Source organism: Pyxicephalus adspersus, chromosome 9 (assembly GCF_032062135.1).
Source record: "Pyxicephalus adspersus chromosome 9, UCB_Pads_2.0, whole genome shotgun sequence".
In the NCBI taxonomy this organism is placed as follows: Eukaryota; Metazoa; Chordata; class Amphibia; order Anura; family Pyxicephalidae; genus Pyxicephalus; species Pyxicephalus adspersus.
The window spans coordinates 51,625,237-51,646,162 of record NC_092866.1 but is presented as its reverse complement, the minus strand read 5'-3'; the positions used below and the strand labels follow the sequence as shown (position 1 = coordinate 51,646,162).

The window sequence follows — 20,926 nt, the reverse complement described above, 5'->3', positions numbered from 1 at the left end:
ATATATATACACATACATACATATATATATATATATATATATATATATATATATATATATATATATATATATATAGAGAGAGAGAGAGAGAGAGAGAGAGAACACTTGATGGAGTCCTTTAGGTGCTGCATGTCAAAACAAGAACACATTTAAAGTGTCCCAGTGCTGTGGTACCTTTAAAGTACTAATAATTGCTATTCATGATCTCTTTCTGAAATATACCCATTACCTGGTTGCTTTGCTGATGCTACTTTCTAATTGGTGTTGGTTCTTGTCTTTGCTTGATATGAGTTGTGTAGCTCTTTATTAATTGTTTAGAACTTATTGTGTAAGGTATAAGGGAAAGAAAGAGGTTTCAGGCACAAAAGTTTTTGTGCAAAGGAGTAAAGTATGTATTTTCAATTTGCAGTTGGTACATGCATCAAAAGTACATATTAATTTTTTCACTATATATCCAATTGCATGTTGATGTCACAGGGTTTGGATAATTCACCTAGACGTAAATCTATTTCAACATCATACAATATAAAAATTGAAAACAAAGGTTCTGTAGGGATCACGTAAAACCTGACGCGTTTTGCCTATTAGAGGTTTCCTCAGGGGTATGTAGTTGCAGGGGTTGTATGATTTGTTAGGTTGAAATGTGGTCTAGATAAAGAAGTAAAGGAAGCAGTATTCAACCAGAGGGTTGGCTGCATGGATTTACTACAAGCCCTAATACAAAAGCAGCCTCCTTAGGTGCAGGGATAGAATACAAGAGATAAAGATAATCTTTTTTTTTTTTTCTTCCTTAAACTTAAAAACTGAGTGGATCTATACCTACCTGTTTTTTACTAGACCCCTATCCAGGGTATTTAAAGCAAAGATCATATATATTACATCACAAATGGATTGAATCTACTAAGAAAACATAAAACAATCTTTTTTTCTTGGGCTTGAACATATCAAACGGCATGCACCTTGAATACTGCTTCCTTTACTCCTTTATCCAGAACGCTTTTTAACCATTTCGACCACATTAGAATGAATTTAGGTGAAATAGGTGAAGTATCCAAACCCTGTGACATCAACAGGCAATTGGATATATAGTGAAAAAAAGTAATATGTACTTTTGATGCATGTACCAACTGCAAATATAAAAAAATATATACTTTACTCTTTTTCAAAAAAAACTTCGGGCCTAAATTCTCTTTTTCCCTTATACCTACACAATAAATGCTTTGATGATCCACCAACTTCAGTACTTTTACTGACCTAGAACAAGTATGTTGATCAGGAAGGTCAAAGAAAGGTCTTTATATGCATACTTGTTCCAGGTCTGTGGATGTATGCAAAGTCAAAATTGAATTCTGATTGGTTACTGATTATTGCAGCTACTAATTATTTATAAAAAAGAACGGTTCATTATAATACAAATAGTAGATAGAGATAAATCTAAACACCATGCCATTGGGTTAAAATAGTTGTCATTACTGAGTTTCCCTTCTGAAAATGCTAGCAGGATGGCTGGTTGTCATGCCAAGGATGTGGCTTGAATATTTTAAGGCACTGACCAAAAAGAAGTAGGCAGTTGAAGACGTTTTGACTTTTCTTTAACTTCAGCATCACCTGCTTTTGCTCCAGGTTACGGACATAGAAATTATATTAGCTGCCAACCCACCAAGGCACCTTTTTCTTGATGCTAATGAGCAAACTTTTTCAGCATTTCTGCCAGCAAGTGAACCTTCCATTTCACAATCTTGTGGCTATTGAGTAGACATGGCCCCAAGGCTAACTGGCCAGTATTCAGCATGCAACATGACAAGTGCAATTTAAAGCAAACCTGTCAGTTTTTTTAATATATAGGACTGACACAATCTCCCGGGGTACTTTTGGAACCCCTGAACTCTGGGCAATTAATTTACAGATGGCTGCCACTAGGCAACCAGTACTTACAGACAGTTTAGCAAAGGCAAACCACTTATTTCTCTCCTAAGTACCTTTAAATGGGATAAATGGGCCAATAAAAGTAAGCGGCAGGTGTCTCTTGAAGTTTTTTGCATTTCATACAGAATCAATTACTGAAATACCAACCTTATTAACGAGATCTGAGTTTGACGGCTCATTCACATGCGCAGGAAAATCAAATGTTGCACATAAAGCAATACCCGACGTTCTCACTATACGCAACGCAGTGCGTTTCTACAACGCGTCTTCACCCATTTCTGTGTGCTGCCTCATTCAATGTAATACATAGTATCTATGTTATAATAAACAGTACAGGTTGCAGAGTAGAACCACCACCTACACAAACCAACTAAACGAATCAAAAATTTAACTTTAAAAATGCAAAGCAGCCAAAAATGCATCGGCTGACTCAAATCTACGTTACGTAAAATTTTATATGCTGATTTTCCATCTGTCATGCATACAAAGTGATGTAACACAAGGAAACATAAACAAAACTCACTTTTCAGTGATTCCTATCGGTTTTCTTAAAGGATCCGCTTCATTTGTGCTCACCTATGCATTCAGGAGCTTCCATACCTTCCCTACCCTGAGCAAAGTAATCGCTTGCAGCAACAAGCGGAGCATAAAACACCAATACCAGGGCACTGCAGCCTGCCGAGTATAAAACACTCCAGACGGTGACGACCACTTCCACGTGGAGCCTAAAAACTTTTTTAGAAAGCGCTTGGCCCTGAGGTCTGCCAGGAATATGGAAACCCCAAGCCATGTGCTGTAGCTGGGAGATAATTAAAAAGTAGGCTCTTCTATAAACTGAGATCAGGCTGGATCATACATGCACGCTGCTGACCATAATGGCACACAGAGGGAAGAACTCGCAGCTCAGTGCACAGCAAATGAGAAACAAATGTGAAGAGCAGATTGAGCTTCGCACAAAGTGCAGGAACAATGGGAATGTTGCCTCCATATGTAACCCCTTTTTAGCCTGCTAAGTCAATCTGTGAAATGCTAGAGAGGCTCCACGAGGAGATGAAGGGCTGGTATTTATAGTTCTCATAGAATTTAGGTCAGGGGGGAAAAGTAATATGGGACAGCAGCACAGCTGTTGCCTGGAGCAACCAGACTTAAGGTTTTTTAGCTATTCTGTGGAAACAAAAAAGGCCTTAAAATCTGTTTCCCATGAATAGCATTGACAACAAAGCCAACTTTACAGGCCAAACTGACTAACCAACTGCATTTTTTTTTAAATAGTATAACATCTGTAAGCTTTCTGGTAATTTTTGGCTTTAGGGAATCAAAATTCAAATTCAAAAGTAATTGATAAAATGTGTAATGTTTTTCTCAACACCAGGAGATTCTTGAGGCCTTGTTGATAGTAGGGGTTGCCATGGAGATGCCAGGTGCTTTACCACAAAACATGGCTGCCTGTTGTGATGCTGACCCCTATTATGGTGGTGGTGCACAAAAAAGCAATCAGTAAAAAGTGTGAATTTTGTTAATTGCAGCTATTGGTCTGATATAGGAGGGGACATGCTAGTACTCGGCTGAGAGACCACTACTTCCCCAAAAAGAGGTCTTCTTAGCAGTATATCGACAGTGGACAGGCTTTTCTTCTCAAGCCATAATTTCTTTTTAATGGAAACAGACTAAAACTTTGCATACCTTTTAAAGCACCTGAAATGGATTTAACTGAATATGTCTAAGAGAATTCAGCCTGGTCACCTCTAAATCTCCAGCCTGCCATTGAACTGTTAGGAACAGCAGAATACTAATGAGCCATTTTTTTTACTCCTGCCTCCCGCCAGTATTTTCCTTCCTAACGCATGTACACCTAGTTGACCTCTATTTCTGCAATGCAATACAAACTGAAATAGAAAGATATAAAAGTGCGAAAAAAATGCAAATATAAAAAATGTTTTATATTCACTGACAAGTCCCACACCCAAGCTGCACCTACCTGCTGGAGCATTTCCTCGGTAGCATTAAGCTTCACCTGGTGTACCTCCACACAGGACTCCAGGTCTCGGATCTTGTCTCCTTGGGCCTCCACCTGATCAGTGAGGACACTCACCTAAAAAGAGACAACGATCACAACTATAATCCGAAGGAGATCAGAAACCCAACACTTCCCCTTTACGAACATGCATGACTTCTACAACAAAAGCAAAAGACCAAGCTGCCCCCTCGTCTCTTATTTACAGACATTCGACTGACCCAGCTTCCTCAAGCAGCACCAAGTTTCACAATCCTGTTTTCTCGGGAGAAGTTAAGCAATCTTATGCAAGAGAATGGCTAAAGCATTTCTAACATTCTGCTGTGTGGAAAAAACAATAAAAGCTCCTTGTAGAAGCCGAAGCGGCTGTTTTACTGCGGAGACGTAGAGAATGGAGGTTTTACCTATCCCGATCAGTGGAGGTGGCAAAGTATGTGATGCATTCTGGGCATGTTTAAGCACCTACTGAGCACAGCTTAGAAACCCTCCTGTGCTGCAAGTTACTACAAGAGGAGGGAACGCCAGTTTAAGAATAGTCATAGGGACAAAAAAAAAAAAAAAAAAAATGTATCAACAGAAATTAAATTGTCAGTGCAATATATATCTGCCTTAAAAGCAATCTGTACAGACAGGACGAGGCATTGTGAACACGTTTAGGAATTTATGTTGGCTAAAATTAAAAGCATTGTACCCCCCCCCCACGCCCCCTCTAATAAATATCATGTACAGATATGACGTAGCCAGAGATCCAGCTTGCTATTGTTGGCAGTGTCATTGTGTTACTATTATAGATTTAACGCTGGAATGCTATTATGACAGATCTCAGGATTATGCCTGCATGTTCAGAGGGGAGTTTGGTTGGCTGGCACAGCTGTTCTGATATAATTTATTGATGACAGCTGCTGGTGTAGAAGGCCTACCATGTTGTAAAGATAGTCACCGTGCATCTGGGCCAGATGAGAGATGAACTCCAAGAAATTAAAACATTTTCAACAAAGCATTGTCCCTTGCATTGCCCTGTGGCCACAGCCACAATGCAAGGGTAAATGGTTATTTTTGGAACAGAAAAAAAACAGCTATGGTAACTTTATTAATCCCTCTAACAAGCTACTCCCCAGCTGCATGACTGATCCCCCCCCCCCCAAAAAAAAAAACCCACTTCTTTTTACCACTCCATCAACCTGATGTCAAGTTCAATGGAGGACCAGCAATCCTGCATTATAAACAAGGGTGCCGGGAGATCTCCCACACCCCAGAGTGCTGGAGAGAGAATAGGAGGACCGGCTGCTGGGTGAGCAAGGGAAAAGGTAAGTATAATTGCCTTTACTGTGCTAAAAGATCAAAAAGAGCTTTTAACCTTGTGTTTATCTTAAAAGCTGCTTCCCCACCTTTTAGATTGTAAGCACTTCAGGGCAGGGTCCTCTTGTGTTACTGTCTGTATCTGTCATTTGCATCCCCAATTAAATGTACTGTGTAATATGTTGGTGCTATGTAAACATTATTTAATATTAATAATAATAATAATAATAATAATAAGGTGAAAATATACCCATCAATGAAGGTGATAAGGTCAAACAACATGAAATGTATAATAAATGCACTTTGTTTTTGTGCCCGAATTTAAGCAAAAGGTCCAACTAAACCTTTTTGTTTGTTTTGAATAGTATAGGGAAGTATTAAAACCCCTGTCAGGGTTGTTCTTCATTTTGGGGCCCCATTAAAGAAATACACCCTCACTTCCTGTCCTGGGGACATCGTCTTACCAGGCACGAAAAGAGAGTAGCTCTGCAACAGCAAAACATACAAAAATAAGTTTTCTGTTCATGTCCTGATTAGTAAAACTGTTGTCACCTGTACAACATTTAAATTAAAATCTCAAATAGCAGTAAAAAAGTAGCACCAAGTTCTAATTCTTAGGTTTCCAAGAATAGATACAAATTTGTTTAAAAATAGCACTGAGCTTCCTGGTATGTAGCCTAGGCATACCTTCCAACATTTCCAAGTCTTCCAAGACTGCTTCTAGCCCCACACAACTACCCCCACCCCCGTGTCACCCCAAGACTGCCTTTAGCCCCCACACTATCCCCTTCCCCCAGTTTCACCCCAAGACTGTCTCTAGCCCACACAAATACCCCCGCCTTCCCCATCGTGTCACCCCAAGACTGCCTCCAGCGCCACCCATTTTTCTTCTTATCACCACCACCCACTCATATTATTAGAGTCGTATTATTCTCTGGCTAATGGCCAATTGAAGGCAGGACAACGAACCACACAAGAAAGACACCACTCAGTAGCCCAGCCAATTGAAATGCAACATTCACAGATGCCTTCTGATTGGGTGGTAAACCTGCCAGTCCATGGGAAAACCAATACATACGCACTGTATTGGCAAAAAATGGAACATCTTGGAACTCCTGTACCTACTTCTTCATAGCTGTGTATCTGCAGTGTGGGATCATCCAAGCCTACAAATGCTGGTCTAGAAGATTTGCAACGAGATTTGTTGATTTCACGAATGAGCTTCTTATTGTTCTCCTTGCTGGAGGCTCTGACATAAGGAAGCAAAGCCCTGCCTCTACCTAAATGACCACCTTCATACAAAGATGCAGGAATAAGGTATAGGGGGGTCACCAATAAAAAAAATTATCATCTGTAGGGAGACATTGATCTGCCCCTCGTTTTTTGACCAAAATTATCATGGTGGGAAAATATTTATTGACTATTGACATTCAACAAACCACTAAATTTTCCAATTAACCTTTCCTTTAGATAACTTGGTGAATGAAACAAAGCAGATTTCCACTATTTCCTTGCATACCTGTAAAATGAGAGATTCCTTATCACCTTCCAAACGTGTCAGTCGTTCTTGGTAGGTTTCATTATTCACAGCTGTATGGTTAACCTAGGAGAGAAGAACACACTGATCAGTCAGTGTCAGAGAGACAAGTATACACAGATGTCACATGCAGGGATAGTGAACAGGAATGACCCTTTGTCCCCCTCATATCCACCATCACTACTCAAGTGTCAGTACTACAAATCACCAGGATAACTCCATCAATCTTTATCTTATCAGCAAAGAGAAACAAAGTTTTCTCAGAACTTTCCAATCTGCCTGAAACTGACACCAAATAAACAAAACTGTTGGATAAATAGGCAAAAGGTATGAGCCTTCCCCCTTGAAAACATCCTGGAGGTATCATACTGACTATACCATCAACCATTCAATGTATTGGTCCATTACAATAACATCTACATGGCTTCAGATCACCACAATAGTACATAATAAATGCAGTAAGGTCATAGTAACAGATACATAGGTAGACTAGCTCAATTACCCTGTCCTTTCATCAAATTCATGAAACAATTCTTTTTTTTTTTTTTATTGTGACTGAACAAAAGTGATTGGTCTGAATCGAAAGAATCTCCATCAGTAAGGTCAGAAAATTTCAACCAATCATTTGTGTATCGGATGGGCTTTTCAGACTCTCAATGTATTACTGTAGGATTTAATTCTGGAAAATGCTCACACATACTCATCTAGATTGCTCAAGTAAAACATAATCATCAAATTGCATTTTGATCTATTGCAAAGAGCACTATCATATATACTCAAATATAAACCAATTTTTCCCCTTAAAATTCAAATAAAAAAAATCTACAGCAATGTTCATCAACCATTTTACTCCTGAGGAACCCTTGAAATAATTTTCAGGTCTTGGGGAACCCCTGCTAAAACCATTGGGGGTCAACTTCATTATTGGTCTGTGGAAAGAAAGCCTCCTTTTTAGCAGTGACAAAAAATGCCTCCCCTACAGATAGCCTAAAGAGCCTTGGTGCCATGCTGCTCACTTTGACAAGTGGCATCGCCCACACAACTAATTGGTCGCCATCAAATGGAAGGTCAATTAGCCAGAACTTGAGGAACTCCTTTCAACCTTTGGATAAACCCTGGATGGGAATGGCTGATCCACATGGTTATTGATCAATGGCCAGTTTTATATTTTGCATTTGGAAATAATTCAGCTCAGGAATCTACAGAGTTGGCTATAACTAGTCTGTTAAGAACTATCCTGGGCTTTCACACCTAATACTAATAAAAAGCCTCTCTATGCAAACATAAAATCTCTGTTTTCCCGGTGCAGAGACCCAAGCTTGGTAAAAGCATCTGCTTACCTGGAGTTCTACTTTAATCATTCAGTAGCTTCTACCATTGATACCATGCAAAAACAAAAGAAGTTTTTCAGAGTGGAAAATTATCTTGGTTGTTTAGACTTTTTGGAAACTTTTCAACATAAACATACTGTACAAAATCAGGGGAGGAAATTCTATTTTTGGAAACAGAAAAAATGTGCTTGACTAATATTTTCACATTGCTAGAAGACATTCCTCAGGTCAGTTCTTTATACTGAAGCAGGATTTTCCCATGACACATGCAGCAGAATAATGCCAGTTCCACATTCTACAAATAGCCTCAGCATTGCATATCAGAAGGGATAAAATGGAGTGCAGGTCTGTGGATGGCTAGCTGCGGCTGGGTGGCATGTGTCACTTGTGGCCCAGCTGCATTTCTTGCATGTCTGCATAGCAAGACTGACATGCATTGAATTGTTGGCTGATAACCACAACATGTTTTTGTTTTATCACCTTCCAGCAGTTAGGAACTTGTGTCTTCAAATCCTGCAACAGTTGATTTATGCCAAGACTGTTCTGGCCAACTAAAGCGCCTGAAATTCCTGCTGATATCTCAGAAATCAGCAGCCTATCAATCACTGATTTTATGGAAGTCTGTTGCAAAAAACATTGCAACATTGCAATGGTTGACATCCACCAGCAAAATGCCAATTCGTTGACCGTTTTTGGTTACAGTACAGTAAAGATCAATTAGGTTTTTAAAAACATAAAATAGAATATATCTATAGTAGGAGCTCAGTATATATATATATATATATATATATATATATAAAAAGAAAAAAAAAATCAGCTTAACCTTCAGTTTTAATCCAGAGCTTTACCATGCACTGCTACGTTTTTGCCACAAGATGTTCTCAGTTATCTGGATCAAATGATGCCTTGTGTCATTCAACCTGGAAGACTACAGAGATACTATGGACTGGATCTATTAATGCTCTATTAATTAATTGGAGAAGATAGATTACCATGGGAGAACCTGGAGTGGATTTTTTAAAACCATTTGCTATTATGCTATATAAATAATGTATAATAATAATAATAATAATAATAATATTATCGGACAAATGTTTTCAATACTGGACCAAATCTATTTCAGATTTGCTAGTATAACCTACGGCACACTTCATTTATAGTAAAATAATGCATGTCGTCAGAGCTGATCTCTACATCATGCATGACCTCCCACTGCCATCATGCATGACCTCCCAGAAGATTGGAAGAGGACCTGGCACATACCCATTATGAACACTTGCAAAAAAAAGTTGGCAGGATATCTATTGTGGAATAAATATACAGGTAGTCCCCCGAGTTAAGGACATCCGACTTATGGACGACTCCTAGATACGAACGGGGCATCCCCGCTCACTCCTGTGCAGAACGGAGGCTTGATGGGGTCGTTTGCATGACTTGCAGAATAAATCTTTTGCTTAACACAGCTGAGATTGTGGCTGATCTTAAGGACTGAGATCTTCTGCAACATCTTGTAACTCTTTAATGACCAAGACAAACTCTGCAGTTGTTTATTTCTGCATATCAAAGCACAGCTTGCTCCAGACGTTAATGAATGTCCCGGCTCCATAAAGATTTTGTAACTGACTGATAAAGTAACTGACACCACACTGCCTAATAATATGTTGAGACAAACATCTGTCCTAAATGCATTTATTAAAGTAATGTACATATTCTGATGTACATACAAATGCAACTTAAGAACAAACCTACAGCCCCTATCTTGTATGTAACCCGAGGACTATCTGTAATGAAAAGTATGACTGTCATGTTTTGGCATTAAGAATAAAATGAGATAAAAATGTGTTGTGTTTAAAAATTTAAGTGTTGGGCCCATACCATGAGGTGGATGGACTAAAGACCTAATTTATTCTGGTGGGCCCTTGTGTCCCATATATTTTCCCAGCCCAAAAGACACTTAAGTTTGGCCATTCTGATCCAAGCACTCCGTCATCCAACAGGCTTGGTCAGACACACCCCCTCTTTCCCTAAATTACATGAATGAGAACACTAGTACTTGGGATGGTGTAGAATTTTTATCCATGTTACTAAAAAAAAAAAAACACATTACAGGGCATTTATAAGCAAATATATTTAGAAATGACATATCTAGATATACCAGAACAATTGTATATATTTTACATATATATTCTTCTACATTTCCTTGATTTAGAAAATCCAGTGGATGTCAGAAGAAAAAAAATTTGACAACTTCATGTGTTGACAAAGGTGAAAAGACTGAGTAAACGAGATAATGTGAAGATATTGTGCAAGACCAACAATTGTTTACAGGGGACTTTTTCTCAATGGGGGACCATGAAGAATGGAAAATGAATGTTATCTGCAGAGACCAGGTGGACTAAACAATGGAATGATAGTAAATACAATGTTGACACCTGCATTGAATGCATTTTACAACCACTGTTTATCCAACAAGAATTTGTTTTCATGGATGATTGTAATTAGTGTAAAGCTGGACCCGAAAATTGAAGCTTGATCTGCCATCCTATGTTGCTTTCTTTTGGCACAGTACAAGAATGCTGGGATTTTATAAGTGTTCATGTTTAGACTACAGAGATTATTTCAGAAGAAATAACTAATTACTAATCGGATAAGGTATGCTAATCAGTCAATTCACTTTATCCTCCGAGATCGGTCATCTCTAGCCTGCAACTGTCTCCTAGATATATATCATCTTGGATGCAAGTTAAAAATTCCTGAATTGGGCAGTGGTCATTTCATGTATCTGAGCAGAATTATTAATAAACTAAATTTTTATAGCACCAACTTATTACGCAGCGCTGTACATTAAATATGGATTGCAAGTGACAGACAGATACAGAGGAGGAGGAGAGGACCCTGCTCGAAAGGGATTACAATATAGGAGGTGGGGGAAGTACCACTCAATAGGAGGATATGAAATGGTGGGTAAGTAGTGAGGGTTTTAGGAGATAAGATGGGTAGGCAAATTTAAAAAAAATGGGTTTTGAGTGCTCTTTTAAATGAGCAGAAAGTAGGAGCAAGCCGAATAGGACGAGGAAGACCATTCACGAGAGTTGGGGCAGCTCTAGAAAAGTTTTGGAGCCATGCATTTGGCAAGGTTATGACTGAAGAAGTCATTAGTAGAATGAATCAGACTTTCCCACTTCATATATCCTCATATTTGTTTGGTCCTGGACCCTGGACCTGGTTACATAGTTACATGCCTTATAAAAAATGTCACTGTCCCAAGAAAACTATGGGTACTGATGGGCCCCAGGTCCCCAGTCTGACCCTGTATCTTGGCACATTTTTCTACGAAATCCGGGCTAAAACACAATGCCAAATGCCCCCCAAATGGGGTAAATCTCCCTGTTCTAGTGACAAATTATTTTTTTATCACTTTTTATTACCTTCAGTCCCAGTAACAAGGATAACCAGGACAAATAGGAAGACTGGGTCTACCTTGGAGAAGCACAGGTAGCAAGAAAATTGCAAAATCAGTTTTTTGTCAAGAGGTAAGTACTTAAAAACAAAGTGTATGCAGTTCTGTAACAGTGATGGGGAGAAGTCCCATCCATCTTGAAAAGACCACTTTAAAGTGTACCAAAAAATTCAGAAATTTCACTGTACATGTAAGGTAAAAATTATTTTTTTTTTCTTTAAGTGCAACACCACCCCCTTATTCTCGATCGCCTTGGCCAGGCATGGGCAAACTACGCCTCCCGGGCCATATACGGCCTGTTAGGCTTCCTTATCCAGCCCGTTGAACTCTCTCTCTACTTCAGTGGTTCCGGACGGTGACCCCCCAAGCGGCGTCAGGAGATGGACCCCACTGGGAGGCCACACCGGCTAGAGCCGCAGACCATGTTCCTTGTACAAATCCTGGGTTCTGGGAAGTGGGCGGAACAACTCTCACATCGCAGGCCCAGATCTGCGAGTGTGCGGGGTTATGTCATCATGACATCACGTTCAGTGACACCTGTCTTGGTGCTCTATCCATCGGATACTGGCCTGGCCCCCCTGCCAAATTTTAGAACCCATTGTGGCCCTTGAGCCAAAAAGTTTGACCACCCCTGGCCTAGGTGATTGAAAATGAATGGAAGCGCAAAGCCTCCTGAGATGTCGCTTACCCCGGGAGGGCATGCGCAGAAGGAGCCTTCTTGTGAAAAAAGAAAAATTTGCCGATCTCACGCATGTGTGTTTCCAACCTACGTCACCCAAAAGACACCTCTGGACCGATTGACCATGCTGGGGGAATAAAGGTAAGTGTATTTTTTTGGGGGGCATTTTTCAGTTTACTTCCTCTTCATGCTCTACATTTTCTAAACATTGATTGACGAATAACACAAAACCCTCCAATGACAATACACAGACTAAATGACCGCATCCAGGATCAGATATATAACTTCTACCCTGGGGTCTTCAGGCTGCAGAGACTATGGACCATCACAGCACAATACAGCAGCAAATTGTTTGAACTAACTTTAGTTTACTTCCCAAAAAGGTTCTGCAACATTTACTTTTACTCTGCAACGATACTTTACTTGCAGATACATTTTACGCATCCGTATGTGGTTCCAGGAACAAAGACCATATGGCATATGCTAGTAATCAAAGAAATCCCCCCTCTGCCTTTCAAGCTCGCCCCCTTTGAAGATGGTCCTACCTTATATGGGGAGAGAATGAAAGCGTTTTATGCTGTGATGAATGTTTCTTTGTTGTAGGGGGAGGCTGCTGTATGTTGGAGGGAGGCCATAGAGCTAGGTGACTTTTTATTGACTACATAATAACCCTTAAAGCCACTCGTTAAGTATAATTGACAACATACTGCAACTTTGCTGTGTAATACTATTAGATGTCCTTGTTGTAACCGCTAACTTGGACCTTTCAGAAAGTTTTGAAGTCTGCATGAATCAATTCCTCATGATTAGGATTTACAGAAAAAATATTCTTTTATACCTTTTATCATTAAAAAGCAATCCTTGATCTCAAGTTCTATGATGCCAGACAAAAGGAAGCTATCCTCCCCCTACTACAACAACACTGGAGCAAGTTAAAGTAAAGACTGCAGTGGGAACTGATCTACACACTATTTATATAGTGCCATCATATTACGAAGCGCTGTACAAAGTCCATAGTCATGCCACTAGTTGTCCCTCAAAGGAGCTCACAATCTAATGTCCCTACCATAGTCATATGTCTTTATTACAGTCTAAGGTCAATTTTTGGGGGAAGCCAATTAACCTAACTGGCTGTTTTTGGGATGTGGGAGGAAACCGGCGTACCTGGAGGAAAACCCACGCAAAAACAGGGAGAACATACAAACTCCATGCAGATAGTGTCCTGGCCGAGATTCAAACCTAGTGGGACCTAGTGCTGTAAAGGAAAGAGTGCTAACCTCTGAGCCACCATGCTGCACTGTAATGAATATTTTGAACTGCTGAACCGTGTACAGAAATGATCAATAGGAATTATTATTATCAATAAACAGGATTTATATAGCGACAACATATTACGCAGCGCTGTACAAAGTCCATAGTCATGCCACTAGTTGTCCCTCAAAGGAGCTCACAATCTAATGTCCCTACCATAGTCATATCTTTATTACAGTCTAAGGTCAATTTTTGGGGGAAGCCAATTAACCTAACTGGCTGTTTTTGGGATGTGGGAGGAAACCGGGGTACCTGGAGGAAAACCCACGCAAAAACAGGGAGAACATACAAACTCCATGCAGATAGTGTCCTGTCCGAGATTCAAACCTGGGACCTAGTGCTGTAAAGGAAAGAGTGCTAACCTCTGAGCCACCGTGCTGCACTGTAATGAATATTTTGAACTGCTGAACCGTGTACAGAAATGATCATTAGGAATTAATATTATTATCAATAAACAGGATTTATATAGCGACAACATATTACACAGCGCTGTACATTAAATAGGGGTTGCAAATGACAGACTAATACAGACAGTGATACAGGAGGAGAGGACCCTGCCCTGAAGAGCTTACGATCTAGGCGGTGGGGGAAATTTACACACAATAGGATGGTGGGATAATTTTGAGGGACATATTTAGAAATAATCAGAGAGACAGAAAACGGGTGGCCTGTTGTATTTAATGAATGAGGGAAATTTGAAGGAAAAGGAGGCTCCCCACTGCATGGACTAAAATAGTCCCATTAGTGGTCATTCATTTCTTGTTCTGGCACATCAAAAATTATGGATGCAAGTTTTATCACAAATGATAATCTTTGGGTAGTGAAAATCTAAAGCCCCAAACTAAAATATAGTCATAAAAGAGATTTTTTTTTTTTAAAGCTGCTCACCAGCATTTTAAATAATTGCAAAGCCCTTTAGTATAATATTATAACCAATATTGCTAGGTGAGGAGTCATTGGGATTATTCTAGGATTAGAAATCTCAAAATCAAATGGCAAAGGTGCCTACATTTTTTGAGGGATAATAAACGCAGTGAATATTGAGTTTGGATTTATAGGGGTATGTATACTCAACCTGGTCTCATCTCACACCCATTACAACCTCCTTTTTATCTGCCAAGAACTGCAGTACAAGTTTCTACCTGATTGAATACAAATTGGATAGTTTAGGTAAATCTAAAAGTGATTGTGCATGGAGACTGAAATGTGTATGGGAAGTTCTATATAAATCTTCCAAGTGCCCAACACCAGCTATTGATCGCGGGTGGGCTAATAAATATGGTAGAGGATTGACGTTTGATTGCAGCAAAGAATGTAACAATTAGTAGATGTTGTATTTTAGAATTGCTTTACAGAATGTGTTATAAATACATGAGATCAAAGCAAATCAAAAACAAATTTCCTGTTTAAAATTATATATATATATATATATTTTTATTTATATATTTATATAGTGCCATCATCATTTACATATTTATATAGTGCCATCATATTACGCAGCATTGTACATTATATAGGGGTTGCAAATGACAGACAGTGACACAGGAGGAGAGGACCCTGCCCTGAAGAGCTTACAATCTGAGAGTACAACTAATGAAACCCTAGAAAATGACCATACAACTATCTAGAACAGTATTTTTTATCCAGGGTACCTCCAGAGGGTGCTAGGGGTTCCTTGAGCCATGAGGACCTCTGGGATCAAATAAACTAATGCTAATCATTTTGCCATTTTCCTAATGACCAGCAATGTAAGAGGCATTCTTCCCACTTTAATATAATGTGAGTTAAAGATATAGAGGAGATTAGGAACACATGGACTTTATTATTATTAATAAACAGGATTTATATAGCACCAACATATTACGCATAGCTGTACAATAAATAGGGGTTGCAAATGACAGACAAATTCACACAGTGACACAGGAGGAGAGTACCCTGCCCCGAAGAGCTTACACTCTAGGAGACATGACCTCAGACTAGCGGGAAAAAAGTTCTATAATAACTTATTTCACCCAAAGAGTAGTGAATACTTGGAACAAGTAAATACATTTCAGTATGCCTAGATCCCTATAGACCATAGGGAAAAGTATAAAATGGTCAGCTGACTGTGTAATTTCACATATATATTTTACAAAGATTGGGTCACTCACTTCTATTGTCTACTGGGACCTCCAAGTGTGCGATCTCCCAGCCATAACTCCCAACTCCTCTTCCTGTCCACTTTAGAACTCTCTCCTCATCCTGCTACAATACAGGTGTTCCTCCAACCCCTCCTACTGAATTAACACATTAAAGGTCCAACAGGGAGAATAGGACGTCAATATAAAGGCTGCATGGTATGAATACAAACCTCAAAAGGCCAAGAGATCTCACCAATAACGACTTATATTAATATATGTTAATCCAAATAATTCAATTATTTAAACCTGTAAAATGTTAATGTCAGTTCATAAGTCATTTTCTTTAAAATCTGTAGCTTTTATTTAAATAATGCCTGGTGATTCTACCATAAACTCTGTTCAGACAATAGGAGCCGATATAGGGAGGTGAATAGTGTGCATCAGTTTGAAAGATCCAATCTCACCATGGGTCCCCCAAATCACTATGGTGGAGGGTCCCAAGTTAGTTCTGCACAGAAGCCCACTGTTAGCCCCATCCACCACTGTTGGGGTTCCATTAGGTCTGAATGGCACCCAAGCACACTAAGGCAATGCACCAACATTGCAGAACACAACACACCACAATAGAAGTCATGTGTTTTTGTGTGCGTGTTAGGTACACATTTAAAATGAATACTTTAATGGACACATGCTTATTATTATTATTATTATTGCACAGTATTTATATAGCGCCGACATAATATGCAGCGCTTTACAAAGTCCATTGTCATATCACTAGTTGTCCCTCAAAGGGGCTCACAATCTAATATCCCTACCATAGTCATAAGTCTTTAATATAGTCTAAGGTCAATTTTGGGGGGTCAATAAATCAAACTGCATATTTTTGGAATGTGGGAGGAAACCCACACAAACACGGGGAGAACCTGCAAACTCCATGCAGCTAGAGTCCTGAGATTTGAACCTGGGACTGGACTGGGAGTGCTAACCACTGAGCCACCGTCCTGGCTGTAAGAGGAATTAAGGCACAGCACTGATCTAAATGGGCCCTGAAACTTTTGATTCATATATTGCTAATTTAACCCAATACTAGTGCCTTCATGGCAAACAATCCATTCTTTAGTAGAGACGCCCCAACCATCAGAAGTTCTTCCTGGCCTCTCTTCCACATGATTAATGGAGACTAGGACATACTTATGGAGTTTAGTAAAAAAAAAAAAATGAATTATATCAGCTTGTATTACTGAAAGTGTCTCTTAATCCCATGCACATAACTCAGAGGAGGTTCAATAATAAGGTCAGGTAGAAGTCTTTGTCTTATAGCATTCACTAAACCCAACAGCCGCTGTTAGGTGTGTATTGCTAAAGGTCAACCAGCCTTTGCATTCACTTGATTCGTGTTCCATTGCTACTGGAAATGCCAAGGCATCTACGTGTATGTCACAGCACTTGAGTTACAGAACACAGGCACTTCATGGTAAAGGCTGGTCTATTTATACATATGTAATATATATAATAGAACAGGAGATGCTTTGCTTTATTTATGTTTTTCCGGTAAAGTGATGAGCTATTTTTTCATGGGGTAAAGGTCTGTGATCTCTCACAGCCCTTTAAAAAGTGAATACGTAAAAAGAATAAGTAATACAACATTAGAACACAAAAAAGTCGTTTAATAAAATAGTGAATCTGACATTGACTGAAGCATTCGCTGATGAAGAATCAATTACTACCATTGAAAAACATGGATCTTCAACAGGACAGGTGCACTGCAATAATCCAGGTAAATGATCATTATCAGGAAGATATCAATCATTTACCTGATGCAAAAATCGAGTTGTGTATGGCCAGCTTTACAAAGACAATCCGAATGAGTGATCACCATAACCTTTGTGGTAGTCGGTCTTATCGTAATTAACATAGTGGTTGAGAGAGCTTTTTAGGCTGATTTTACAAACTAAAAGTAGACATTGTAACTGTTTTTGTTCTTAGAAATGCAAAACGAAATTGGAAACAAATGCCTAATTTAATGGCTTTCATTTAGCAAGGTTCCCCTTCACTTCAAAGGTTCCGCTTAAAAAATCTGCAGCCAGGCAGTGCTTTTTTGCAAAAATGGACAGACGATGTCCCTTCTGCTATAAAACATATTTCCTTGCCTGATCATTCCATTAAAGTGTCAAAATCCTGGGACATCCCAACTTCCCCTGCAGATGCCAGGACTAAATGAACTCTTGGGATTTTACGTCATACTGACCAATCAAAACAGTCAAAGATGGGGACAAGAAAGAAGGTGGTGGTGCCCACGAAGGAATGGGGACAGATGAGTATAGACTGGGTTTTGTTCCTCTTTAAGGCATGCTAAAAGGACATGCAATGCTATTGATTGGGTTACCACTTTTGCAAGCCTTAAGTGCTCTTAGGGTATGTTACAGTGGACTTTTCACTGATAGATGGTTAAAGCCGCCATTGATGAACTCATTGTAAAGAATGCTAATTGTATAAAGGTGATCCTTTGGTGTCAGTAGTTTCAGATACACGCCTCTAACAAGCATTCAGATAATTGTCTGACAATTAGCAGAATATCTGGGCTGCATCATTCTGGGACAATGAGTCAGAAGGTATCAAAGGCAGAGGATCACAACACTAACCAGGCATCAGTATTTTTTAGAAACAGGTCAGCAATGGCAGTTTATGTAATCTCTCTGTGATAAATCCACATTAGGTACAACTAAGGCCTTTGTAACGAATCTGATTTCGTAGATGCTCTTCTAATAAAAACTTTATGCCGATCCCATGGATAGGGATCATTTCTGATTATATCACTTTGTGGCACTATAGACAAAATTTCAGCTCACCGTCAATATAGCTAAACAGAAGTATAACTAAAAACAAGTATGGCTGATTTTTAAAATGGGAACAGCTGACCACCAACCAATCACTTTTTATCATTAACTGTTTCAAGGGATCTGATTGGCTATTAAAGGAAACTATTTCAATTTTTCAGCAGTCAGCTCCATTGATTGCCATTCCATATCAAATGCTAAAAGCCCTCATCAGATGTTCAGTCACTTGGAACACAATATTGAACGGTGAATGAACATGACTTACACACCTCTTTCATTACATAACATGCATATCAGAGGCAGATCTCCTGTACAGCTAAACTCTCAAGTCAAGTGCTAAGTTTCCTGAATGGAAAACAGGTTAGGCAACAGCCAGTGAAACCTACCAGCCAGTGAAACTTTAAAAGGACAACACAATAGGGCACTGTTCCCATTCTTTGTGGTCAAACTAAGTAATTAACTCCATGTGTTCCAGACCATCAAAACTTCAGATCCAGTATCCATATCCAAATTGTGGAAGTTTGAAACTAACAAACTTAATAAGTTAGTGTTCTGAGTGATAATGATGAGTTGTAATAACCTGATCTCACCCAAAAGACTTCTAAAAATGCAATGAGTAATGTACAGAGCTGGATGAGGTTGAAGCACCTACACACTGATTGTCCTTGAATCATTCATCATGGAGTGTAGCTGCTTAGAACTACTTGTTATCACTTGGAAGTTTACCCAGTAGAAAGAAGGATTGTCAGTTCAATGCTTGAACCTAGTGCCAGGCACTTATTATGAAATGTATGGGCACTCTGAGGATAGCCACAGATATGGCATTGTGGTTAGAAGATAGGTCCACCACATAATCCCAACGTAGATTGATTGTGGTTTACCATGTGCATTTGTTTTGGGTAAAACATGCATATTTATGGGAAAATACCTCTGCTGACAAGCATGTCTTGGGTTACAATCATTCTGTACAATCCATTTTATTGTTATAGTTGATCAACTCCTTGTCCAAACAAAAGGTCCACCAAGGGGTGATGAACAATTCCCTAGGTGCCCAGAGAGATCTAATCATTCCCCATTCATACTAATATGCTCCATTTGGCACCAATAACCTCATGTCCTTATGTATTCTGCCTAGTGTAAATGCTAAAAAAAACTAATATTTTCATATCTATAGGATGATTTGGATAAAAAACAATTTTAGGCAGTAAACCACCATTTCAAAGACTGGTCTACCAAGGGGGTGTCCACAGATTTCTAACTATCCCCTAGTCATTTGTCACCAATAATGCCATGTCTATAGGTAATCTAGGCAATGGTCAACAGGGGGTACCTATACAGTTCACCAGGTATCCACAAAGATCTGATCATTTCCTAATGTTACTATTACTTTACATTTGATGTCAATAATCCTGTGTCTAGGTAGTTTGAGCTAGTAATCCATTTTAGATAATCAACCCTCTATACAAAAAATGATCACCAAGAGGTGAATCATTCTGTACAATCCATTTTAGCTGATCAACTCCTTGTCCAAAAAAAAGGTCCACAAGGGGGTAATGAATAATTTACTAGGTGCACACAGAGATCTAATCATTCCCTATTCCTACCAATATGCTCCATTTGGCACCAAAAATAGGTCACCAGATGTCCACAGTGATCCCGTATTACACTTACCACCAATAATCCCATGTCTGTACGTAAATTTGGCTAGTAATCCATTTTGGGCAATCAACCCCCTATCCGAAGACTGGTTAGCCTAGAGGGAGACTACATATTAATATTAAACAGGATTTATAAAGCCCCAAGATATTACACAGCCCTGTACATTAAATAGCTTACTAGGTGTCCATAGAAATCTAATTATTCCCAAATCCTACCACATTCAACATGTCAGCAATAATCTCACATCTATATGTAGCTTGGGCTAGTAATCAATACCAGGCAATCATTTCCTTTCCCAAGAAACAGTCAACCATTGTGCGACTATATAGTTCACCAAATTTCCACAAAAGATCTAATCATCATCCAGTACTAATTTTTTAGAACTGAATGTGGATAATTGGAGGTATGCTTTTTTTATACTTGTCTTTTTTTTATCTTTTTAACAAATTATTCAAATATGGTTTTGTCTTTAGATCATTGTTTGCTGCCTTAAAAGTCCCTACAAAACTTCTCTTTTGGTACCACTATTACTTTCCAGTTATCTCCAATAATCCTATGCCTATTGATAGTTAAGGCTAGTAATCCAATTTAGGCAATCACCCCTTGTCCAAGCATAGGTCATCCAAAGGGGTGGCTACATAGTTCACCAGGTGCCCACAGAGATGTGTTCCTATAGATCCAGAGTCCTATAACCAATAATCTTGTATCTATAGGTAGTTTTGCATGATAAACAGTTGATAAATTACCAATATT

The 20,926-nt window shown here is 39.1% G+C and overlaps 1 protein-coding gene across 1 annotated transcript in view; it reads right to left on the bottom strand.

The window, feature by feature from the left end:
• The window catches only part of PPFIBP2 (PPFIA binding protein 2), a 96,325-nt gene that overhangs the window by 35,279 nt on the left and 40,120 nt on the right, over nucleotides 1-20,926 (bottom strand). Inside the window, exons 5-6 of the mRNA XM_072421540.1 lie at nucleotides 6,759-6,842; nucleotides 3,905-4,018 (exon numbers count right to left, since the gene is read on the bottom strand). Coding sequence (XP_072277641.1) covers nucleotides 3,905-4,018; nucleotides 6,759-6,842 — 198 coding nt within the window. The remainder of the gene's footprint in view (nucleotides 1-3,904; nucleotides 4,019-6,758; nucleotides 6,843-20,926) is intronic.